Raw genomic sequence first — 25,322 nt, 5'->3', positions numbered from 1 at the left:
AGGAGCAGTATCCACTCATACTCTGCCACGTAATATCCACGTTACATCTATGTTCACGTGGCAAGACAAAAGTCATATGAATGGGCAATAGGTGTACAAATATATGGGCAACTTATTACTTTTATTTTCCAAACAAATTATTCGTGTTTCATGACATTGGGCAATTTTCTGACCTCAAACTTAGTTGCTCAGTAAAATTATCCCAATTTCACCACTCACCACCCACCCCAGTCGCCAATCTCCATCTATGGCCAAGGCTCCTTAAAGGAAAGGAAAAATATATAAGGAAAATGATTTTTTGATTTAAAAAAAATAAATAAATAGGATGAAAATTAAATAGAACTACTATTTTAAAATTATTTAATTTTTATATGAAAAAAAAATTGTAAGTGTGATAAATTTTTTAAAAATATATAAAATTATTCGTGTTTCATGACATCTAGGAATTTTCAATTTTCTGACCTTCACTTCATAGTCAGTCCTCACAATTCTCTAGTTTCTCTTGCTCTCACCACTCACCTCTCGCCAGTCTCCATCCAAAGCTTCCATGGCCATGGCTGCTCCCATTCACGCTTCTTCAATTACCAAAATTTCCTCCACCAAACAAATCTATCCTTTTACTTCACACTATCGTCCTTCTTCACTCGTTCTTTCTCACACTCTGAGTCTCCGTTCAACGCTACGGCGGCCGATGGTCGCCGCCGCGGCCACCACGGCTGTCGAAGCGGAGCCGCGTTCGAACTCCACGGCTCCCTCCAAATCTTTGCCCTTCCGAGTCGGGCACGGCTTCGATCTTCATCGGTTGGAGCCCGGGTACCCTCTCATCATTGGCGGCATTGATATTCCTCACGATAGAGGCTGCGAGGCTCACTCGGATGGTAGTTTTTATGTTCTGATTGAATAATTTTGTGATTATGTTTGGTTATTTGTGGTTGAATTGAGGTTTGCTTGGGATTGCAGGTGATGTGCTGCTTCATTGCGTTGTTGATGCGATTTTGGGTGCTTTGGGGCTTCCTGATATCGGCCAGATTTTCCCGGATTCGGATCCGAAATGGAAGGGAGCTCCATCCTCTGTTTTTATCAAAGAAGCGGTCAGTACGTTTTCATTGTTATTCGCGCCATTTAGATTTCGACCCAAATGATTCAAACATGCCCATTAGATAGCATCATGTCAGTCATGGATTCAACTGGAATCATTCTATTTTCTGAGCAAGGTGCTTGTTTGAGAATTTTATAGTTACTGCTTTTTGCTCACAACACACCGGCACAAACAGAAACATAGATTATTATATTCACATGGTAGTATTTATACTGAACTGAAGTACTGGAGGGCTCCAGTAGCATTTCTTCATGAAGCAAATTCAAAAACTAAGTTACAATATGAAAAGTTGCCAAAATCAGTGAAAACTTATTTATTCTAGTGCTTATTGTGTACTTGCATTGAAAATTTAGCAGCCTTATTGGTTGTTTTTGTAAATACAATGAGGCAGTGTTGCTATACGAGTTCCTACCAGTGGTACTTGTAACGAGTAGTAGTTTGAGTCTTTTGATCATCATCCTGCGGGAACCTGCAATTTAAAGGTGGTGTCATTCTTTGAATCTTTGGGTTGGAGGCCAAGGCCGACTAAGGTGAGTAAAAATGATTGCTCAGAAATAAAATAAAGCAATCCAAATAGGAGTGATGTAGGACAACCCTAGGATGGTTGCCTACACTCAAGGGTAGGTGGGCTAGGGTTTTATTTTTAGCGTGTAAGGAGATGAACAAAGAATAAATTTTATGATAGAGAAAATTATAAGATAAGAAATAGAGAGAAAATAAGAAACAATGAAGAAAAGATGAAAAACCTTAGAGTCTCACTAAGGCCTTTTAGGAGTCTCACCTAGAAGAAATCAATGAAATCTCACTATTGAGGGTTGCGACCTTGTAATGAAAGAAAATATAATATTATTCATAACAATTCATCAATTTGATTTACATTGATTAGCCTATTTATAGGTTTTTCTAAGAAATCCAAAGTCTACTAGAACTCTAATAACCTATTATGATTCTAATTCTAATTATAACATCCAAATTCTACTAGGACTCTAATAACCTATCATGACTCAAATTCTAATTATATTATAACTCAACTAGTTAATTCTAATTTGATTCCAACAAATATTAATCTTACTTTAATTACAACTAATACTAATTCCCTTTCTTGATATATATCTTGAAGATTCATCCTCATCAATTCCCCCTAGCTTGAAAAAAACTCGACCTTGAGTTTTAGTGATTTTCCACGATGAATTGAAATTCCGAGCAATGCCTTCCTATGGTAAGACAGGATCTCAAGATCTCTTGAACTTGTTCAATTTCATGCAAGACAAATACTGGCCTTTGAAAAACTTTGTGATGTTGTACAACAAGTTGATAATTCTTGAAATAATTATGTGTCTTCAACAAGCTTGTGGAAAGTTGTTTCCCACACTTTTCTTATGAATTGTTTTGTGGAAGAATAAGATTCTTGAATTCCCTATATTCAAAAGAAATTTCAGCAGATTCTTCATGTTTGCCACCACTCATGATAATGTTTGGCCTTGGGAAGTCAAACATCGATTCTTCTTCAACTTCTTTGAGCTCTTCTATTTGTTGATCTAGGATTAGTTTCATCACCTCTTGCTTTCCAGATTCATCATTGATGATTTCTTCCTCCTTTCTAGTAACTTCAACTTGCTTTTTAATAAGAATATTTGATGACTCTTCAACAAGCATGAGTTCCAAAAAAACTTCTAGCAATCAAGATGCCGCTACAATACGCTTGGAGTAAATTTCAGCCACACAACAATCCCATCAAGATGCTATAATACAACCAAATAGCAAACTTGATGAGATCATGAAGTTATTAGAAAAGAGTCAAGAAAAACGACCAATTGAAGAGGCAATCGCAAGTCATCAATTTAGACAATCGCTAAGTTGATCACGCGAAGAACAAGACAATTTTATGATGGGGAATCAAAGAAAGGCCAAACATTTTGAGCTAGATGTGATGTGACAAAAAAGGTACATCTTGAAGTTGCTGAATTTTATGGAAACTAAATCCAACAGCTTTTCTTGATTGGATTATGTCAATGGAAGATTACTTTGATTGGTATGCAATGCCCGAAAATAGAGAAGTTTGTTTTGTGAAGGCAAAGTTGAAAGGAGCAGCAAGTCTATGGTAGCATAATATTGAGAATCAAGTTCATAGAACTGGCCAACCGCCTATTGACACATGGGACGAGATGAAGGAACACTTTCTCCCAACTGATTATGAACAACTTATGTATACAAAATTGTTTTCCCTTAAACAAGGTACCAAGTCCGTTGAAGAATATACAGAAGAATTCCATGAATTGAGCATTCGAAATCAAGTGCGGGAAAGTGATGCTCAACTTACAGCTAGCTACAAAGCTGGACTTCGAATGGAGATTCAACTTGAGATGATAGCTGTACACACTTATACTATAGATGACGTTTATCAACTAGCCCTTAAAATAGAAGAAGACCTCAAATTTCGGGTTTCCAGACGTCCAAGTTCACAAATTGGGAGCACTTTCTCCAACAGGACAACAAGCAAACCTTTAAGCACATCAAACTTTAGAACTTCTAATCATGTGAATGGTGGGAGCAACACTCAACAAACTTCGAATGTGGCTCATAAGAATGGTAATAAGGGTAAAACTTCAATGAGTATTGGAGATAGAAAAATAGACGTGACTCCTTTATGCTTTAAGTGTGGTGGAATTTCCTTTATTGGACGAAGAATCTTTTTACGCCCATTGAGCACAAGTGTGTAAGTGTTCTCATATCCATCATGTTGGACCCTTTCATCAAAAAGCCTTGGTCTTCCAAGCATTATGGGCAACTTTCATCGGCAAAACATCACACAATGTTGATAACTCAAAATTATTACCGTCACTAGACAACGAGAACTCACCAAAATAGATGTGTCATTTACCCATGCTATTTGATAGGGATTTGGATGATCTTCTGTCTTTAGATTAAGCTTCTCAACAAGCTTCTCTGAAGCTAGATTGGAACAACTACCTCCATCAATAATGAAAGTACATAGTCTCCCTTGACAAGCAACACGAGTTTGGAAGATGCTAGTACGTCGCCAATCCTCCTCTTCATTTAGCCTTAGTATGTTTACCAATGGCTGCATAAAAAAGTTGTAGCCTTCAACCATGTTTGCATACATTGCTCCATTCCTCAATTACATATGCCTTCATGCCAAGAATTTTCGCTCTGATACCAAAATTGATGTAGGACAACCCTAGGATGGTTGCCTACACTCAAGGGTAGGTGGGTTAGGGTTTTATTTTTAGGGTGTAAGAAGTGGAATAAGGAATAAATTTTATGGTAGAGAAAATTAGAAGATAAGAAATAGAGAGAAAATAAGAAACAATGAAGAAAAGATGAAAAACCTTAGAGTCTCACCTAGAAGAAATTAATGGAATCTCACCATTGAGAGTTGCAACCTTGCAATGAAAGAAAATATAATATTATTCATAACAATTCATCTGTTTGATTTACATTGATTAGCTTATTTATAGGCTTCTCTAAGAAATTCAAAGTCTACTAGGACTCTAATAACCTATTATGATTCTAATTCTAATTATAACATCCAAAGTCTACTAGGACTTTAATAACCTATCATGACTCAAATTCTAATTATATTATAACTCAACTAGCTAATCCTAATTTGATTCCAACAAATGTTAATCTTACTTTAATTACAACTAATACTAATTCCCTTTCTTGATATATATCTTGAAGATTCATCCTCATCAAGGAGTTATGTTTTTTTTTTTGGAAATACAAAAGTGAAACCATGAAAAATCTTGTTATCTTCACAGGAATGAAAAAAGTAAGCTTCAAATTGAAGTCCTATCATGGTGACTTAATCCACCCAATGGCAGTGAAACAAAGTATGTTTAGAACTATTTTGTTTGTTTCTGGTTGGAATTCACAACTTCGAAACAGGATTCCACTTAGTAAAATTATTAAATCTTTTCATTGAATCTTCATAGGGCATTAACCGACAATGAAAAAGAAACTAATATACCCCAACTATAGATTGCTAAAATAACTTGAATCTGTAACACCTTATATACACACCACATTGTAAATTAATCCATAACAATCAGCTCCCTTTATCAAAATAAAAAGAAACAAACTATGATCACATCCCCAAACTAATACTTTAGAGCACAACCACTCAATAAAATCTATTAAAGATAGTGGACCCACTTGACTATCTTTTGGAAGATACCCACAAGATCACTTGTATACGTTAGATATAAGGGATTCCTCGAGAGATTGGTTTGTGTGCTCCCCTTAAAAGGTTCTTCGGTTGCGTTCCTTCCAAATTGTTTAGAAATGACAAAAAGGAGTTGTTTTCCATGCCTTTCTCATTTTCTAGCCCACAAAGCTTTCATTTTGACCCATTAACAACTCTTTCCCTGAATGAGGGAGAACATATGAAATGCTAAATAAAGAAAATAGAAAGTGCCACAACCTTCTAGCCCTCCCATAATGGAGGAGGAGATGGTCAATTGATTCTCCTGTAATTTTACATATGCAACAATTACCCTCCAAAAACCATCCTCTTCTTTTAAGTTGGTCCATGGCTAGGATCTTTCCCCAAGCTGCTTCACACATGAAAAAATGCAGTTTGATAGGAGTCCGACAGCCCCATGCTCTGTGAGTGGAAACATATTTCACCCTCAAACTCAAAATGTGGAGACTTCACCAAGAGTTCCCCACTTTTGTTAGCCTTCCACACCATTATGTCCTCCTCTCTGCTACTTCCTAACACATAGCTTCTGAAGAAGCTCCTCAACATTTATCTATCTACCAATCTTAAAAAATGTCTTAATAAGTATGGATTCCACATGACCATCCCGTCCTCTACCTCTTGAATATCATCCACCCATGCATCTTTGGTAGCTGCAGAGGAGAATAGAGATGGAAAGGAGTCTTTTAAGGGAGCACCACTGCACCACACCTCAAATGTTGTTCTGACCTTAAAAAACTCTAATCCTTAGATGCTTCCTGAGGCTATTTGGGATACCTTGGGTGGATGGTGACAAATATTTATTTGCAAAGGGAAAGAGGAACATATGGAACATGAGCACATGAAGCTTGTTTTAGTGCTTGTAAACAAATTAGAAGATTATTCCATGGGTTGGAGCAATATGAACTCTTTGTTTGTGCAGTGAGGGAGATTTGTTGGGAGTGAGAGTCTGTTGTTCCTTTCAGTCTCTGTCCTTAAAATGTAAGGAGTCATTTTTTTTTTTTCCTAAAATCTTCGACTTTTTTCATTTGTTCATTTATTTTCTGTTAATCCATGAATATCTCCTGTTTACCTGGTTTTCACCCTCCCATATATCCGCTTTATGTCCCTGTAGGTGCCTTGTACTTTAATTCGTTGTTACCTATAAAAGACAATAATGGTGATTGGGCAAGTTCCTTTAAAGATTTAGCTGTAAAACTGGGCAGTGAAACCAAATGCTGAAAGGTGCAATGAGAATAATGTTGCAGTTGAATTTTTTTTCTTATGTTCTGTTCAGTTGAAAAAGGGTGAGAAAACAAGGAAGAATTTCATGTTAGGAGCATACCTTGCTTCATGGAGGTCAAGTAGCCTTCATTTTGGAAGGAAAATTTGGACTAGATATCCTTCTGTCAAACATTTTGAAAGAACTTTAGAAATTTCTTAGGCACTGTTTATATATATAATTTTATCACAAGCGCCCAATAAAAACGTGTGACCAAAATACAAAGGCAATATACAAAGGATGTCACACAACAAAGACAAAGGAAACAGAAAAAACTTTCCTCCCCTTCACTGGAGTCCAACTAATCAGTAAGCCTAAAGAGAAGGTAGCCACATCAACACACTTTTTAGACCACAGAAAAGAGCACAAGGGAAGGAATTTTTGAGCTCTTGATATGTCAAACTATCTACTATTTATCTTCCTCCATATATTCCATACTAAGCATAGTGGAGCATCTCCTATGCCTGCACGATAGACTCTCTCTTATTAAATATGGCATTGCCGCCCATTTAACTCCAAATCTCTCCTTTTTAACTGATCCAAAGCCAAAGCCTTCCACACTGCTTCCCAACCAAAGAAGCCACCTTCACACAGCCACAAATTCCAAACTACTTGTATGGGAAATGACTCTCCTCCCTCTGACTCTATAAATGAATAGAAAACTTTGACCGAAAAATTTACCATTGTTGGCTCCCAATCAACTGCTTATATGTGATTACCCTCAGGATAGATTTCAGAATAGAGATAATATCGTGAGCATACTGTTTTTTCTGCCAGTTGTCTAAAATACTATAATTAAAGGATATTAGTATTGCCTGTCAGTGAGAATTGAAATGGTCCATATCCTAAAAGAAGACATGGAACTGGTACAAGTTGATGAAAACTACACAATTGATATACAAACTAGGTAGTTTCTAGTAAGCTGAATGTGGATAGTATGTGATCAGAAATAAGTCACAAACTGAACTTGGTGGCAGAATCCATCAACTGTTAGGTGTTAACTAGTGTTTGAAATCAGTAACTGGTATTCTACATTCTAATACTTTATAAGCATTTGTACACGCTAACTCTGTAACTTAGTAGTTAAGGTCGTATTCTTGTTGTGAGTACTGTAGCAAATTTGATGCAATAAGTTCCTTCTGGCTAAAATGCATTCTTACATGATAGTATAGCAATATAAGCCATTAGAAATTTCGGTTCAACAAAAAAGCAGGAAAAAAAAAAAGATGTTTTGAACACCCTTTCACATGATTACTTTAGTTTTATCCAAGGTTGCCTTATCAGAAGTGACAGACTAACATGCATTTTTTTCACTTTCCTTCTTGGGAATGTAGGGGTAGATGATGAAGAGTTATGGTTCTAAGCAGTTGAATCAATATGTATAATCAAGCCAATCCTCTCTGATATGTTTCATTTCAGGTTAGACTTATGCATGAAGCAGGCTATGAGATTGGAAATTTAGATGCCACTTTGATTCTTCAAAGACCCAAACTAAGCCCGCACAAGGAGGCTATCAGGTCGAACTTATCACAACTTCTTGGGGCAGACCCTTCTGTGGTAAATCTGAAAGCTAAAACTCATGAGAAGGTTGACAGCCTTGGGGAAAATCGGAGTATTGCAGCTCACACTGTGGTTCTTCTTATGAGGAAGTAGAAAATCCCATTTAAAAAGTCTGATAATTGTACTTTGTAAGCATTAATGTATACAACTTGCGCACACTCGATAATTCAGTCCCCTCACAGTTGGACACAATATTTGGTTGGAATAGAACATTCATGGAGCTTGATCTTGAATTTATTCCCTCCCCCCACACCCCCCTGTTAGCTTCGGTTTTAAGTTTTCAGGGAAGTCAGTAACATACTATTAGAATCATGGTTAATGAGAGTTCTGAGTCTCTCATACTGTTTTTACACTGAAATTCACAGAAAACTCTTTTCTTCCTATATTTCTGTTACCAGGCCACATACACTCATAAGATGGTTTTGCTCCCAGTCGGATGCATTACCATCCTGCAATAAAACTAGGGAAAAATCTAGGGTACCAAATTGGTCCCCGTCGAACATTAAGGTATAAAAAAATAAGACTAAGGTACAACATAATCGAATCATGCACCAAGGATAACTAAGGAGACTCGGTATAAAATAATGAGACCTGATTTGTGTGTATGACAGTGTCACTGGTTTTTGTTATTCTTTTTTATATATAACAAAAAGTGCCCTTTGATGTCTTAAAAATAAATAGTATTAGATTTTATGGTTTCTATTATTTTTAGACATGGAAAGATACTCTAAATTATTAAGATGGTGGGTGGGATTGGAGATCTGAACGACCACCGGCCAGTTCATCTCATCACCACAAGTGGGGTGAAACCTACCCTCCTTTTCATCTAATCATGTCTTTCCAAATTCTGAAACGTCGGTTTGATTCATCGGTTTCTTCTTTAACTTTAGTCATCACTCGTCTGCCTAGTCGGTTTCTTCTTTAACTTTAGTCATCACTCGTCTGCCTAGCAGACCAAAAAAGAACAGGTGCTTTCAGTTCTTTTCTTTGTAGGTGGTACAGAACAAGCCTTTTTGCATATGGACTTGTGCATAACACCATTCGGGAAAGTTGTGCACGGGATATGATGGCTTTTGAATTAGCCATAAAGTGATCACCACTTCTCCTTAATTTGAATTGAAACATAATGTCCATATCCAAATTCAGGAGAAATGTACCACGTTCTCAAACTTAGAACTACTGCAATAAATTTCTGAAAAATGTTGAAGGTGTGAATATATAGAAATTGGTTTATTTCCTTACACAGCCTGCGTGTCCTTCAAGTAACAATTTTTCATTGAAGAACAAAACAAAAGCAAGAAAAATGCCTTAAAAAGAAACAGAATGAAAGCGCAAAATTATTCAATTTTGGCAGCCTTGAATCCAGCTTATGGGCCTTTTGGGTTTGCCTGAGGATGGATGGGCTCTAATCCCAAGCCTATCCTTGAGCTAGATTATTTATTTATTTGCCTACTTATAAGTTAGGTTTCGATAGCTACTTTTTTCAAAGGTATTTTTTTCATATCCATCCAAAAAGTTTCTTTAATAAGATGTCATGTGGGCCTTATTGTTTTATATCCCAGCAAATCTGATTTATATACTTGTACCTTTATTCTAAACTCCAAAACACTTTTAATAAAAAATAGTTATTTAATATTTGTTTTTTTAAAGATTTTTTTTAAAAGAATTTGTTTTAAAAATAGATATTTTCTAAAAACATATTATTGTCACTTATTTTTAGGAGTTGTTTTAAAAAATAATCATATAAACCTGAAGAATAATTAAAAATCAATCACTACAAAAAAAAAATGCTTTTAAAATTAAGAACCTTATGGTTTTGTTTGAATTAACTATACCTAATATAATTAAAATTAATTAAAAATTTAAATATTTTAAAATTATTTAATCATTATATAATTCCTTTAGTTTTTTTTTTCCATTTTTTCTTTTTTATTTTATTTTTCTCATATTTTCTTTTGAATTTGATTGAAAAACCAAACATAAAAGAAGTTGTTTTCAAAAACATCCCCCAAAAGCCCTTGTACCAAATTACCAAGGAGTTGGACCAGGTCAAAGTGAAAGCTGAGAGTATTAATTTAATGGTGGTCCTGTGTCAGACTTCATTTGATTCGAAAAAAAAGAGTCAAAAAGGCCAATTTCAACTAAGAATGAAACACAGCCAAAATTGCTGGTCCAATTAGACATTTAGCAGACTACGAAAATAACTAATTACAGCCACCCATATGGAATCATGGATCCTTGACGGCTTGACCCACATCTTATGAGGTCAGAATTTTCCAACACGCCTTCTAAAGTGTATTTTGGAAAGAAAATTGGGTCACTTCTACTCTCTTGGTCTTTCAGTACTCATCTGAGGTGATTCATTTATGCGTACATGCTTTCTAATTTGAATCTCTCCTTTGAAGATCTACTCTTTTTCTTTTTCTTTTTTGGTATCATGTCAAAAAATGCAACCCAATAAGCATCCACCAAAAATATCACGTGATTAAAAATATTTCCAAATTTTAACAACTATTTTATTTTATTTCTTCATACTTATGTTGAATATATTTTGTATAAGTTTCAAATTTTTGAAATTCCATTCAACAATACTGACTCATTCAAGGTTCAACATGCTATCCAAATCACTACTATAAATTTTATTTTTTATTTTCCAATTTATTGCTCATTGGGGAAGTAGCTCTAAGATTTCATTTATTTTCTTATTTATTTTTACATGGCAATGTTAGCTTTGGTTCCAAAAGTCTAGGGGGTGAGAAAAGAGGGAAAAAATATATATAAAAAAAAAAGAAATTAAATGATAAGAAAAAAGTTATAAAATTCTTCTTTTGTTTAATTATCCTTGAAAAAATTAAAGAAAAGAAAATTAAATCGTTGAGAAATATATATATTTTAAACTTTTTAAAGAAAATTTAGGAAGAAATTTATTTGTAGCTCTTGTTGTTTCTTGTTGATATTCTTTTGCTCAAATTTTGTATGAGAATAACTAAACATAACTTAAAAAGATGGTATGAACCAAAAAATATGCCATGGGGCCATGGGTTTTGATTATAATTGAGTTTGAAAGTCATATTAATTAATTATCTCTATTGTTGATCTGCCCAAAAATCAAACCATTCATAGGTGTATTTTTACCGGACAAAAAAGTTGAGTAGACGGGGTTTGTGGGTTAGGCCAGCCCAACGAAAATAGCGTTTCAATATCATTCTGTTTTACTTCAATTTCTTTCCATTTTAAGTAAGTATTTATCATTTAAACAATGAGAAATCAAAATGGTCTACAACAGGCGTGTCAAACGTGAGGAAATTGACGAAAGCTTTTTGCAGAGAAAATGACTTAACCTCTACTCTTCCAACCTACGTGTATCTTATTTTTCATACTTGTATTAAAAATAAACGTGACTCACTGTTGAACAATCTGGAAAGACCACCATGGATGATTAGATTCATAGAACCTCATTTTGAATTGAATGCGCCAGATCAGAGATCAATATTTTCAATCAAATAAATTATGTTCCATTTGTCCCAAATTTTAGTATTTTAATTTTCAATCAGAATATTCCTTTTCGAAAAGATAGTAGACCTATGTGGGTAGATCTTTCTTAAAAACATAAGATCAGTTCTTGTCTCTTGTCCATTTGATGTGAACTGCGTATCGAATAAGAGCTGGTAGTTTTTCTACATGTAATTCACACGTAATTTATACGTGTAATGTGTTTGTCTATGTGGGTGGTCATTTCCATCTGTTATAGGGGTAGGTGGTCAGTCCAAAAATTGCCTGTAATAGAAGCATCAAATGGGACCTAAAAAAATGAATGCCCATCCCTCCCACATCCGCGTGCTAACGTCTGAAATGACCTCATCTTGTAGGGTATTGGTGAGAGGTGAGAAAGTTTGAAACATCTTCTTCACACGACATGTAGGCACTATATTCCACCCTTCTCGTCGTGTCTAGCTCATTTAATAAATAATTTTTTTTGGGTCAATTCCTATAACACAAATTTGACTTAAATTAATAAATTTAATAATCTTATTATTAAATCTAATTATATTTTAAAATTATTTAATTTATATTTTAATTATTTTAAATTTATTTTTAAATAAACAAATCAATTGAATCATTGAGATATTAATTATATAAATATATAAAAGACTTAACTCAAAATGATTGTTAAATAGAATCACTTAATTATTAAAGGAGTTATATTATGTATTATCTATGATTAGGTGGTATTTAGATTTTATCTTTTTGATACAATTCATGTTAGATTTGAGTTGAGGCATACAATAGAATATTTAAACTTTGACACTATACCTATCAATACGCCACCTGGTCACTCCACCCCTAAATGGTTTCTACTATTTGAATAATTCTACATATTTCAAAGAAGGAGCTTTGACCCTTCAAGGAACCTTCACAAACCAATTTAAAACCTATAGCCATCAGAGACCGCATTTATATATTGAGTAGTGAAGGAGTACTTGGGATCATCAGACTTGTGTGCTTGTTGAATTGGGAACCAACCACTTCAAAGACCGTCTTTTCTCTCTCGCCTTCTGTAAATTCTCTTCATTCACACATTTTTTACCCCATTTCTCACAGATCCTTGAACTCGGAATCATGGGGTACATGAGTAATCAACCGCAGTTGTTGTCCAAGATCGCAACCGACAATGGCCATGGCGAAAATTCTCCTTATTTTGATGGGTGGAAGGCATATGATAGCGATCCATATCATCCTATCGAAAACCCTGGGGGGGTTATCCAGATGGGTCTTGCAGAAAACCAGGTAACAAGGACAGCATATAGTTTTCTTGTTTTTAGGTTTTTGTGCTAAAAACTTAGACCTAATTATCTTCTATTCTTGGTTGCTTGCAGCTTTCCTTTGATATAATTGAAGAGTGGCTTCTGAAGAACCCAAAAGCTTCCATTTGTACTGTGGAAGGAATGAGCGAATTCAGGGATGTTGCTATCTTTCAGGACTATCATGGCCTAAAAGAGTTCAGAAATGTACTAAACAAAGAACCCTTTTGGCTAATCTTTGTGCTGATCTATCGATTAAAACAATAAATATTGATCTCCAGTTTTATTATACATGATGCAGGCTGTGGCCAAGTTTATGGGAAAAGTGAGAGGAGATAGAGTCGTATTCGATCCCGACCGCATTGTAATGAGCGGTGGAGCCACCGGCGCTCATGAGCTGGTCACCTTCTGCTTGGCTGATCCTGGTGATGCATTCCTGGTCCCCACGCCTTACTACCCAGGGTAATAATAACAATAATACATCAAGTTATTTATTGTTTCCTTACCTCTTTGTTACATATTTTATATCTGCAATGGCGAGAATTAATAATAATGTAGGTCGGTCAGTGGATTAGGTGAATCATTAGACCAACTTAGGATTTAAATTTATTAGGGTCAAACTCTTTTCTACATATTCTTGTCTCTGTTTGGCAGCTGAGAAAGAGGGTGGTTAACCTACTGCTTATACTAAAATTAAAGCATGCATAAACTACATGGTCAACACCACAGCAGTGATTAATTTCTTTCTGTCAACATCTTAATAATTAAGCCATTGAGCCAACTTGAATTATTGGTGGGGGCATCAATGTAACCAATTTACCAATGAAACCAAGAAAATTAGTGCACAGCTCCTTTTCACTCGTAGAAATTCTCGAATGTCCCTTCTTCTGACGAGCATTGAAAAGTATTGAACAAACGTGAGGTCCATCCTTCTCCATTAATGAGCACTACTAAGCTTTCAGCCACTTGTGTAGAAGAATCTGTTTCTTGGATTAGGTCAAGCGGTTCCTGGCCAAATTTCAAGAAGACTTTCTACCTTTATTAGCTGGATGTGTACGACTTTTCTCTTAGTCTGTCCGTAGTAATTGTTGATACGTTATCATTCCCACCAACTAATTCTACGTACCTGCTTGATATGCCATATATAATACGAAAAAAAATAAAAACAAAAAAAATACAAAAACTATGAACATACAGGATATATATATACTGGTATTTTCATGAGTTTGAACTATAGAAACTACAAAGATTGGCAAGTCTAACAAATTGAATTTTTGGCATTGAATTTCAGATTTGATAGAGACTTGAGGTGGAGAACAGGAGTGCAACTCCTTCCAGTTGTTTGCGAAAGCTCTAACGATTTCAAGATTACCAGAGAAGCATTGGAAGCGGCATATGAGAAAGCCCAAGAGGACAACACCAAAGTGAAAGGCTTGCTCATAACCAATCCATCAAACCCGTTGGGGACAGTTCTGGACAGGGAGACACTGAAAAGTCTAGTGAGCTTCGTCAATGAAAAAAACATCCACCTCATCAGTGACGAAATATACGCTGCCACCGTCTTCAGCTCACCCGGCTTCATTAGCGTCTCAGAGATAATAGATGAAATGGAATGCAACCCTGACCTCATCCACATCGTCTATAGTCTCTCCAAGGACATGGGCTTTCCTGGATTTAGAGTCGGCATTGTGTATTCATACAACGATGATGTAGTGAACATCGGCCGCAAGATGTCGAGCTTCGGACTGGTTTCCTCACAGACCCAACACCTAATCGCATCAATGCTATCAGATGATGAGTTTGTTGAGAGCTTCATTACCAAGAACTCAGAGAAGCTGGCCACAAGGTATAAGACCTTCTCTAGGGGACTATCCCAAGTGGGCATTGGCTGTCTTAAGAGCAATGCGGGTCTCTTTTTCTGGATGGACTTGCGTAGACTCCTCAAGGAGCCGACAGTTGAGGCTGAGATGGCACTGTGGCGTCTGATAATCAATGAAGTCAAGCTCAATGTTTCACCTGGCTCATCCTTCCATTGCTCGGAGCCTGGCTGGTTTAGGGTCTGCTTTGCAAACATGGATGATGAAACCATGGAAGTGGCCCTACGAAGGATCCGGAACTTTGTGCTTAAAGCCAAAGAAAAGGAGGTGTCTGCCAAGAGACAGCGTTGGCAAAACAATCTCAAAGTCCGCTTATCATTCAGAGGATTGGATGAGCCGCACTTGATGTCCCCCCACTCTCCTATTCCTCAATCACCCCTTGTCCGAGCAAGGACTTGAGTACAAAAATTGGAAACTATGCCTCAGGTAATTGTCGGATGTGTTTTTTCCCCGTGCAAATGCAGGGAGTTTATAGTAGAATGCTGAATTAATTTACATCACTGGTCGCGATATTTACCGGATTCTCGTTTTGATCGAAGTGTCTGATCAAAACATTTGTTCCCGTGGGTTTGCTTTAATCCACAGATGGATTTATGCAACTTGCATAAATCAAATGCTCTGGCCCTTCACCGATCTGTAGCCTGTAATTTTTCCCACATGGAGGATGATGCAACTTTCATCGACCATGTAGGAGTAGATACGTTCAAATGTGTATTTTTATTTTTTAGCATCAAATTTGAAGCAAATATTGGTGCTGAAAGTGGATAGTATTTGTAAGCACGCAGTGTGATTTAAGTACATGAGATGTAAAAGGATCTTTGTGGACGCTCATAAATAAATTGTTTCTTTCCTTTCTTTTCTTAAAAGTCTCTACTTAAATGTGAAAATGCGGCTGATCATATCAATTGATTTTCTCAAAAGAAAGCTTTTCATTTGATTACATATGCAGCTGCAATCCTCTTTCTCGATCAACCCCACTAGAAATAGCAACAAGGCATGCAATCAACTTTTCAATATTTCCTCATCATTTTTGCAACAACCGTATATTCTAATTTATGAATACATCATTCATTTATAAAATTTGTACTGTTTAATGTATCCTACACATCTGACATGAAAATTTGTTTTAGGACATATTCGGAGCTCCGTGTGGAATTTGACATGTTCTGTTGTGTTTCAAACTATAGCGTCTGACTGTGTCGGCCCATAAAATCCATGGGCATGAATTAATGAGTAACCCTCAAACTACCTCTAAAAATTTTCTACATTTTGGAAAACCTTCTACATATTTCAAAGAAGTATAGCTTTGACCCTTCAAGGAAACTGGTTCAATTAAGAATCAATCACTTCAAAGTCCAGCTCTCTTGATCACTTGTGCATATATGCCCTGTAAATTCTCTCATCCCCACATTTTTTCACAGCATTTTTCACAGATCTTTGAGCTCAGAATATTCGAGTAGACGAGTAATCAACAGCCATGGTTATCCAAGATAGAAACCAACAATCACCAGGGAAAAAGCTCTCCTTATTTTGATGGCTGGAAGGCATATGATAGAAATCCTTACTATCTTATTATCCAGGAAAATACATTGATTTCTTTCTTGTTGTTTTACCTCTTTGTCACATATTTTATATATTCAATGAAGATTGATGGATTAGTTGAATCATTGGACCATTTTCAAGCTTAAATTGTAGGGTCAGACTCTTTGCTACCTATTATTCTCATAGCTTGGCAGCTCATGAAGACATTGAAGAGGGAAGTTAACCTACCATACACATTCTAAAATAAAAGCTGAAGTTATTAAAAGGAAGAAAGAGTGTAGAATCTAACATCTACATGCTCAACAGTCAACACCCCAGTGACCAATCTCTCTTTATATCAACATCTTAATAATTAAGATACTGCACCAGCTTGAATTATTATTGGGGGCATGAATGTAACCAATTTAGCAATGATGAATGGAAGAAAATGCTGTAAGCAGCTATATTACATATAGAAACTCTTGAATATCGATGATGGGGATTGAGTGATAGAGACGAAATGAGGTCCATCTTCCTTCACTATTAATGGAAACTACTCATTTTTTTTCCGCCGATCTTATAGGAGCATCTGTTTCTTGGATTAGGTCCAATGGCTTCTGGCCAAATTGCAGAACACTCCATTTGCATTGTAATGAGCTGGATGTGTACTATGTTTCGCTTTCCATCTATATTAGTTTTTCCCAGCCAACCACTTTTAATTTTTGATGTGCCATATAATTATACCAAAATTTATTCCATAACCCTGCAATCTTAAAATAAATTAAATTATTATATTGTAATAGTGGACAACAATTTCTGTTCTTGATTAAACACTTTAGAATAAATATTAATTAGATAATGTTATTTAAAACAAAACTCTTATCATACCTGTTTCAGATGGAGTTTTTTTTTTTTTTTTAATGATTTATTTTTATTTTTAAAAAACTTTGAGAGCAGTAAGTAATTGGTTTTGTTTTGAATTTTCCAAGTTTATGTAAAGGATAAAGAAAAACTCATCTTTTGTAGATGGAAATGAGCCCTTAAATCCCAGACTATTTGTAGGACAAACCTAAGACTATCAATCACCTAAGAACTTATCATTTTATAACTTTAAGGGTAGTTGACTTATCAAACCAATTAAAATATATATATAAAATATTTCTATTCCATTTTTTAAATTAAGAGGGAAGTTTTAAACTTTTAAACATCCCAATGGCAGTAAGTTCCATTTGATTGCAGATTTGATAGAGATTTGAGATGGAGAAGAGGAGTGCAAATCACCATAGCAGCCTTGGGAAGCAGTCTATGATAAAGGCTAAGAGGTCAGCATCAAAGTGAAGGGCTTGCTTATTATAGTAAAATGAACACCTATGTATGTGGACCTCGATCTATATATAGAAGCAAACTAGGCTCAACGAGGGTCTATGGTTTTTTCTTCTTCATCTTTCATTCCTCTTGTTATGCTATACTTTTTTATTTGGTATCAAAGCCTTCTTCCATTTTTCCAGGAAGTCTTCTTCTTCCTCAACCCCCATCCCTCGTCCAAACTCTTCTTCTCATCATCTTGCTAATGCCCTTGTGCTGCTGTTTTCTTCAACTATGAATCCACTTAGTTTGATGTCTCACAAGGTTATAAGAAAGAAAGAATTCTCGTAAGAATCCTCCTAGTTTTACAATTTAAAGCTCAAGAATACAATATAAACTATAATTAAAAGCGCCTTAATCGTTAACTAAAATCCAAGAGGCCGAAGTGGTTAAGAGTGTATATTTGATAATATTTTTAGTTAAAGAACTTTGTGTGGAAGTACTTTGAAAGAATTATGTCAAATGATTAGTAGGAAACGCTATAAATGATTTTTAAATATTGTGTTAAAATTCTTTTTTTTTTTTAAAAAACATTTTTTATATTAAAAATGTTTTCTGAAATCATTGTCAAACATATTCTAAATATAAAAATGGAGAGTTAAATAATAACTTCATTAAGATATAAAACTAATCAATGAGTGCACGGAGTTGCATTGTTGCTACCTATGACTTCAAAGATTTGGAGAGAAAATTTAAGCACACCCTTTTAAAACAAGATTTTATTCATTTAATTGAATTTAAATGCATTTAAAAATATAAATAAGCATTTTTCAAGTTTTCAATTAATCATAATTCAAGTATTAAGAAGCAGATTTTCAGAGAACATGTACCATTGGAGAGTTATGAAAAAAAGCTTAGTATGCTTAGTATTCAAATCCATATTGATAAGGTTATGCAACTCGATCTATCCATCCAATCTAAGTCTAACCTATGTTGGACTTAGGTTAAGCACCTTTTGGATTCGGGTTGGACACAAATCCGACGCAACCCACCAAGTTGCAGCCCAAATTTGGCGAAACATAGGGGCCATATTCAATTTCCACTCAGATATCCAATTGGGCCCAAAGGATTCTACATAACTGGGCCCAAATGATTCTACAAATAGGGCCACTGCAGTTAAAATCTGGCGAGACCCAAGTGTGGGTTGAGTTTGACGGGGTAGGCCCATAATTGCCCAACCTAAACCCAGGCATAATTGTACATGGCTGCCCACAATATTGAGATGCTTATGATAAATGGGCTTTAGCCCATCAATTGGCTGATGTTACTGAACTAACTGCCTTTATAGGAGCAATAAAATAAGAAAAATCAAATCAAACCAAATATAAGAAATAACTAAAATGGGAAGACAAATTCGTCCCAAGTTTTTTCTTTAAGTTCTTACTGTTTGGACTTTGGAGGTAGGAAAAAGGAAAGAAAAAATGGAGCAAAATATATTAAAATATTTATGAATATTTTAGAACCTATTTGATACAATTTTAGAAAAATAATTTTTTTAATAAAAAAATTCGAACAAAATTTTAAAACAATTTTGAATTATTCCGGATAATTCCCTAAAAACACCACAAATATATTTTAAAAACAACTTATATTCAAAATAAATTCTCAAAAGTTAGATAAAATTTTGTTAAACGTTTTTAAAAAATTAAAATTGATTTTTATGTCTTAAACAATTTTTTCTAAAAGACTCTTAATATTTATACCGAGAAAATGAGTATGATGCTCATGAAAACTTATTTGAAATTTAATGTTAGACTTAGGTTAAACAACGAAAGATTAGTTGGAGTGGGACATGGGTGGACAAATGCATGTGGTTACATGCCAAAAACCATGACTCCATTACCACGTAAGCAAACCAAGTTTCTCACCATTACTATAATGATTGCACCTATGACGACATTCCACCTAATGGGTACCAAAATTTCTAACGATGACCAAGTCTACGTTCACATTTTGACAAGTGTAATGGATGGTAGTTTTAAATTCTAAAAAAATATTAAATATGATTTCATTTTCACAGAAATGACATTCATTTTTTATTTTTTTAAATTCACCATTTTTTTATAGCCATTTAAAAAAAGAGAGAGATTGAAATTCGATTTGTTAGGTTTTTCTTTTTCTTTGTCATTAGGGTTTATGTCTACAATTTTTAGAGGAGAAGTTCCATTTGTACTCCCCTTTTGAACTGTTGAAACCTTTGGCTGTAATTCATTTTCCTTTCTTTTTTATCACTTCCTCCCCTCCATGTAACTCTTTTTTGGAAAGATTAAGAAATGAAGAAAATAAAATGAAAGAAAAAAAAAACAAGGAAAAGGTGGTGGAAAAAAAAGAAAAAGAAATTAGGTTTTGGTTATGGTTTTCGTTTTCCTTTTTGAAACATTTAATGGAAAATACAAAAGAAAAAAAAAAGTTGAAGGAAATAAAAAATAATAATAAAATTTTAAAAATAGATTAAAATTATTTTTTTTGTCTATTATTTAAATTCATTTTATAATTTTAATTCTTCTATATAAATATTAAATAGTTTTAAAATGTACATATTTATAATTAATTTTAATTATATTTAATTTTCTTTTATATTTTCATACTAAAAAAAATTATTTTCTTGAATTTTTTTCATTTACTTAACATGAAAATGTGTTAGCACTTTTGTTTAACAAATAACCACTATTTATAAAATTTATATCATCATTCAATACTACATTGATTGAGATCATAGTGACATGAGCTTGTGGTGTAGTCATACCTAATTTTAGAATGGTTAATGTAAAAAGTATAAAAAAAAACACCAGAAATCGTTAATTTATATAACATAATCCAAGTTTTTAGTGTATTAAACTAATTAGTTTAAGTAAGCAATTTTGTTTTAAACTTTCATGAATTTGACTTTATGTATTTTTTAAGTTAAATGACCTTGAAGACATAAGACTATGACAAATTCACTCACAAGATAGTTAAGTTAATATGATTGTATTGATGGAAGTATAATAAAATAAGTAAAATGTATAATAGTTGTATAAATTTATTGGGCAAGAAAATCATATTTAAAAAGGAAAATTATGAAGAATGCTCAAAAACTTATTAAGAGCACTTCGACGCTTGTGGAACAAGCGCTATGGCACTCAAGTGTCCTTATTAACCCAAGGATTCCCCTAATCATGTTTTGATGGTAATTAATCATAGTTAATGCACTAATGTTTTCAAAATCAAGGTAAGCTTCAGGATTTAAATTGAAAAATTCAAACAAGGAATCAAAACAAATCATCAAAGAATCCATGAAGTGCAAGATCTAGAGATCATGAAGACTATTCAAGTATAGAGACTTAATATAAGATGATAACTTGAGTGCACTTAGGATTTTTATCTCATTTATACATCATTGCCATACTTGTTGTAAGCTTTAAAAGTCACATTTTTTTTTATCAACTTAAGTTTTAATAAATAAAAAATAGATAAAAACCTCTAATTTGGTTTTATAAAAGTGTTTAAGGATATATTGTCTAAGTGTTAAAAAGACTTACAATGGAAAAATACAAGTTTTTGAGTTAAAAATGATCAATTGATCAAATGAGGGCTCAATTGATTCAACTAGTTAGGGAATTGGTCAACTAGTTATCCTTTCCCAATCAAAGATTGGTCAAGCGGTATACTAAACTCATTTTCTCATCTACTAGCCTTGTCTTCCCAGTCAAGGAGTACCTTTTTCCTAGTTGAGGTTTGATCAAACCCTCAACAATCACTTACCAAATATTTAATGTTCAACGATTAGTTAATCGATCAACCGAAACTCAACTAAGAAAGGCATGTTGGTGCACTTTTTAGTGTTGAAGGTTGAAAACCTATAAATAAAGGGCTTTCATTCATTTATTGATAAGAGAATACATGCATTGAACTTTCTACCTACCTGTTTCTCACACTCAAAACTCTCATTCTCTCTTTGGTGTATTAAACTCTCATTTGCAATCCATTTCTAGTGCACCATTTGTGTTCATCCTACCTTTGCTTTGTATTTACTCATTAATTGTGCTAGGTTGAGTGTTTAGTCTTTTAAGTTGAGGATAAATTTTGAAGGATTGATTATAGTGCCCAATAAAGTAGATGAATCGAATTATAAGAGTTTGGAAGCTTATTTGAAACTTCATACTAACGGAACTTTCACACGAAAAGAGTTTAAAGAGAAGTGGATGAAGATGGGAATTATCGAACCACTATAAATAATGTTTGCAATCTCTCGTACTCTTATATTTTTACTTTCATTTTTCTCTAATTATTGCTTAAGAGTGGTTTTCAAAAAAGTTTTTAGAACTTCACTCTCCCCTCTCTTCTTAATTAATTAGCCTTTAATTTACGGTCCTTGACAAGCACTCAAGAGTTTGTGACGATATTTGCATAATTTCTAATTTTTTTGAGTTTTTAAATCTATTTTTGTTGAGCTTTGAGTTTTTAAATCTTTCTAGTCTTTCAAACATATTTTTTATTTTTATAAATGTACCCATTGATTGTGCTATTTGGCAACCCCACAGCTCTAGCTCAAAATGCTACAGCCAACTAGGATTCAAGAGTAAGTCTCTCTTTGAGTTTGTTCATGCCAATTTATTCATCCTTTCAAGTTGTTAAAATGTTTCATTATAAAGCATGGAGGTGATGCATCATAGATACATAGATGAATAAATGTAGATATTGACTGACATAAGCCTCAGAGGATGATAGTATTTGACTCAAGGTAAATATGTGTACCTGATCTTTCATGATTAGTGAATTTGTTTTATGACTAATTGATGAATGATTTTTATATTGTATAATTTTTTTTTAAACTCTAGAGATGGTTTCCAAGTATATTATATATTTAATGTCGGATTGATTGTTTTTTTATCTATTAATTGAATGTATGTAATAAAAAATAAATAAAGTTTTTAAAGACCTATTTTTTGAATTATAAAAAAAAAAATGAATTGTATCATGAACCAAGATCATAAACTTTTAAAAGTAAATCTAATTAAAATCTTTAGAATCAAAGATAATATGAAGGTTTAGAGGAAGATAAAGCTATCAATTTCACATGCCCCTTTTTTTTTTGGAAAGGATGTATATTTAATACAAGAGAAATGCAAGTAGGAGTCTCCATTTTCAAGAGGTAGACATCAATATTTTCATTTAAGAATTACTAGTCTTCTTTATTAAAAAAATATTCCTGAGTCTAAATAATTTGAAGTAGAATTGGTATGGTCCAATCCAAAGAGCGACCATCAAAGATTGGAAACTTGTCATCTTAAATTTATTGGCCTTTTAATTATATTATAAATTAATTAATATTTATTAGGTGACCAGATACTTTATTTAAAGGCGGTGTGGCCCATTTTGCATCACCTGGCAAAATATAAAAATGAGAAAGGAAAAGATTTATAGTTGAAAGGTATACATAAAGTTAAAAAGAAAAATAAATAAATAAATGCATTATTATTATTATTATTATTTAAGGGCGTATAGAGTATTCAACCCTTATGCAAAGTGATGTCGGCAGGTTGCTTTCATTGCGTTTGCGTTTATCCTTATCAACCTATACCATTTTTTTTATTTCTTTTAATAATGATTTTTTTTTTAAATGAATAAAGGCATTTTAAAACAAATCTCAAAATACACTTAATAATACCCCAAAAAAAAAATTCTTTTTTTGGGAAAGCTGATTTTTTTTTGGAGGCAGAGCCCCTCAATAAATACCATTTAATTTTGGAGTTCTGCAAAAACCAGGGATCATAGGAAAACAAAAACAATAAAAAGAAAAAAATGAAATCAGAGTGGGGGAACCACCAAAAGTCAATGTTGACTAGAGAAGAGATTCTATTGGTGGGTTTCTAACTATAATTAACAAAGAGTAGCCAAGATTGATCGAATCATAGAAGATGGATTTTATTCAAGAGACTTTAGCAGCCCCATAAAAAGTCTTTCTGTTTGAAAAGGTTATGCCACCGAACCCCAATGGGTTTCTTTTTTTAAAATATATTTGGTAAACTTTTGAAAGAAAATAAAGGGCATGTTTGGTTGCTGTTTTTGAAAACTGTTCTGGAAAACAGTTTTTGAGAACAGTTTTTGATGTTTTTAGAAAAAAAATTGCGTTTGGGAACTGAATTTTGAAAAACAGTTTTTGTTCTCAAAAACAAAAAAAACATGTTTGGCTTAATTAATAAAAAAACATGTTTGAAAGATATTTTTTTTTCTTTTCCAATTAATAAAATATTTTCTTCAAGTAACTTTATATTATAAATTTATAAACATTTTTAAATACACATTTCATTTAAATTTAAAAAATTATTTAATTTTAAATTTTTTATATAAGTTGATAAATTATTAAAAATAAAATAAAATATGATGTATGTATTTCACATGAGTCTTTTGTCCATCCTACTTTTACAATTATAAATTAAATTTATAAGCAATATTTAATCATTAGAAATTAAAACAAACATCACATAACACTAATGAGAACTAGTTAAGTTAACAAATATATATAAATTCTAACAAAACACTAAAGTGTTGACAAATATTTAAAATTAAAAATAAGATAAGTCATGGATTGACATTAATATAATTTGCCCACATCACTTCAGCAATTTGATCTCTACAAGTTGCCATAGCTGCTGCACTCTCATCTGATAAATCAATTGAATGGTTTCTACTACTTGTGCTCTCTTCTTCACCTTCGATTGAAAGGTCTTCTACCTCATATTCTCTAAATAATTGATCATTCCGAGTTGATAGACGAATCCAATTATGAAGGGTACAACATGCAACAACAATTGATGGTTGCCTACTTGGCTTATAACAAGGCATCATCCTTAATATTGGAAATCGGGTCTTTAAAACACCAAAACATCTTTCAATAATTTTGTAGACCTAATTATAATGGTTTTAAGCACTTTTGAGTAGTAATCATATTCATTTAACCCAATTAATTCATTAAGATCCTTAGTAATTGGTTTTAACCATTTTGTGGCAAGTTTACATGTTTTTATCAGCTTATGAATCAATTCAAGCATGTCAAATGATGGAGAAGCTACTTGGACAAGTTAAAGCAAGGATTTTGGAAGTTTACAGGCTTGAATTTCAAGTGGAAACACGAGCACAAACAAAGGGATAGCCATTTCGCAAGGCAAGGCAAAGTACCTTGCCAAAATGCAATTTTCGCAAGGTGAAAATGCACCTTGCCAAATTTGGCAAGGTGAATTTACTCATGATGTGAAAATATGGCACTTCGCATCATGAGTAATTCACCTTGCGAAAATTTCGCAAGGTGCCTTTTACCTTGCCAAATTTCCTCTGTTTCTCCACGCACGCACCACCGACTTCCCAGATATTTTTAGCTTGATATTTTCTTGTGTAAATTCCTTTTGTAACCTTGTATTCAGCCGACATAAGGCTTTATCTTGTAATTTTGCTATATATAGAGGTGCACAACACCTCCAAAAGATATTGGGGGATCGCATTCGAAATCTCTTTACCCAGATCTAACATTTCCCTCAACAAATATTGCCAAAAAAAGCCTATTTTACTAGATCTATAAAAAATAACTTCAACATATGTGGAAATTACCTTTGTTTCTTGCTGGAGATGTTGCGAC

At 33.6% G+C, this 25,322-nt stretch overlaps 2 protein-coding genes across 2 annotated transcripts; both read left to right on the top strand.

The window, feature by feature from the left end:
* The first annotated feature begins 430 nt into the window (after nucleotides 1–430).
* On the top strand, nucleotides 431–8,375 carry LOC100250076 (2-C-methyl-D-erythritol 2,4-cyclodiphosphate synthase, chloroplastic). Its single transcript, XM_002278370.4, has 3 exons — nucleotides 431–878; nucleotides 961–1,091; nucleotides 8,002–8,375. Exons 1-3 carry the CDS (start codon nucleotides 548–550, stop codon nucleotides 8,233–8,235), a joined length of 696 nt encoding a protein of 231 aa, XP_002278406.1. The 5' UTR covers nucleotides 431–547; the 3' UTR covers nucleotides 8,236–8,375.
* A 4,192-nt stretch (nucleotides 8,376–12,567) lies between these two features.
* On the top strand, nucleotides 12,568–15,687 carry LOC100263876 (1-aminocyclopropane-1-carboxylate synthase). Its single transcript, XM_002278453.5, has 4 exons — nucleotides 12,568–12,930; nucleotides 13,020–13,151; nucleotides 13,246–13,406; nucleotides 14,236–15,687. Exons 1-4 carry the CDS (start codon nucleotides 12,763–12,765, stop codon nucleotides 15,218–15,220), a joined length of 1,446 nt encoding a protein of 481 aa, XP_002278489.2. The 5' UTR covers nucleotides 12,568–12,762; the 3' UTR covers nucleotides 15,221–15,687.
* Nucleotides 15,688–25,322: the final 9,635 nt, after the last annotated feature.

The sequence above is a fragment of the Vitis vinifera genome, chromosome 2, assembly GCF_030704535.1.
Source record: "Vitis vinifera cultivar Pinot Noir 40024 chromosome 2, ASM3070453v1".
Taxonomy (NCBI): Eukaryota; Viridiplantae; Streptophyta; class Magnoliopsida; order Vitales; family Vitaceae; genus Vitis; species Vitis vinifera.
This window is presented reverse-complemented; position numbering and strand designations above follow the sequence as displayed.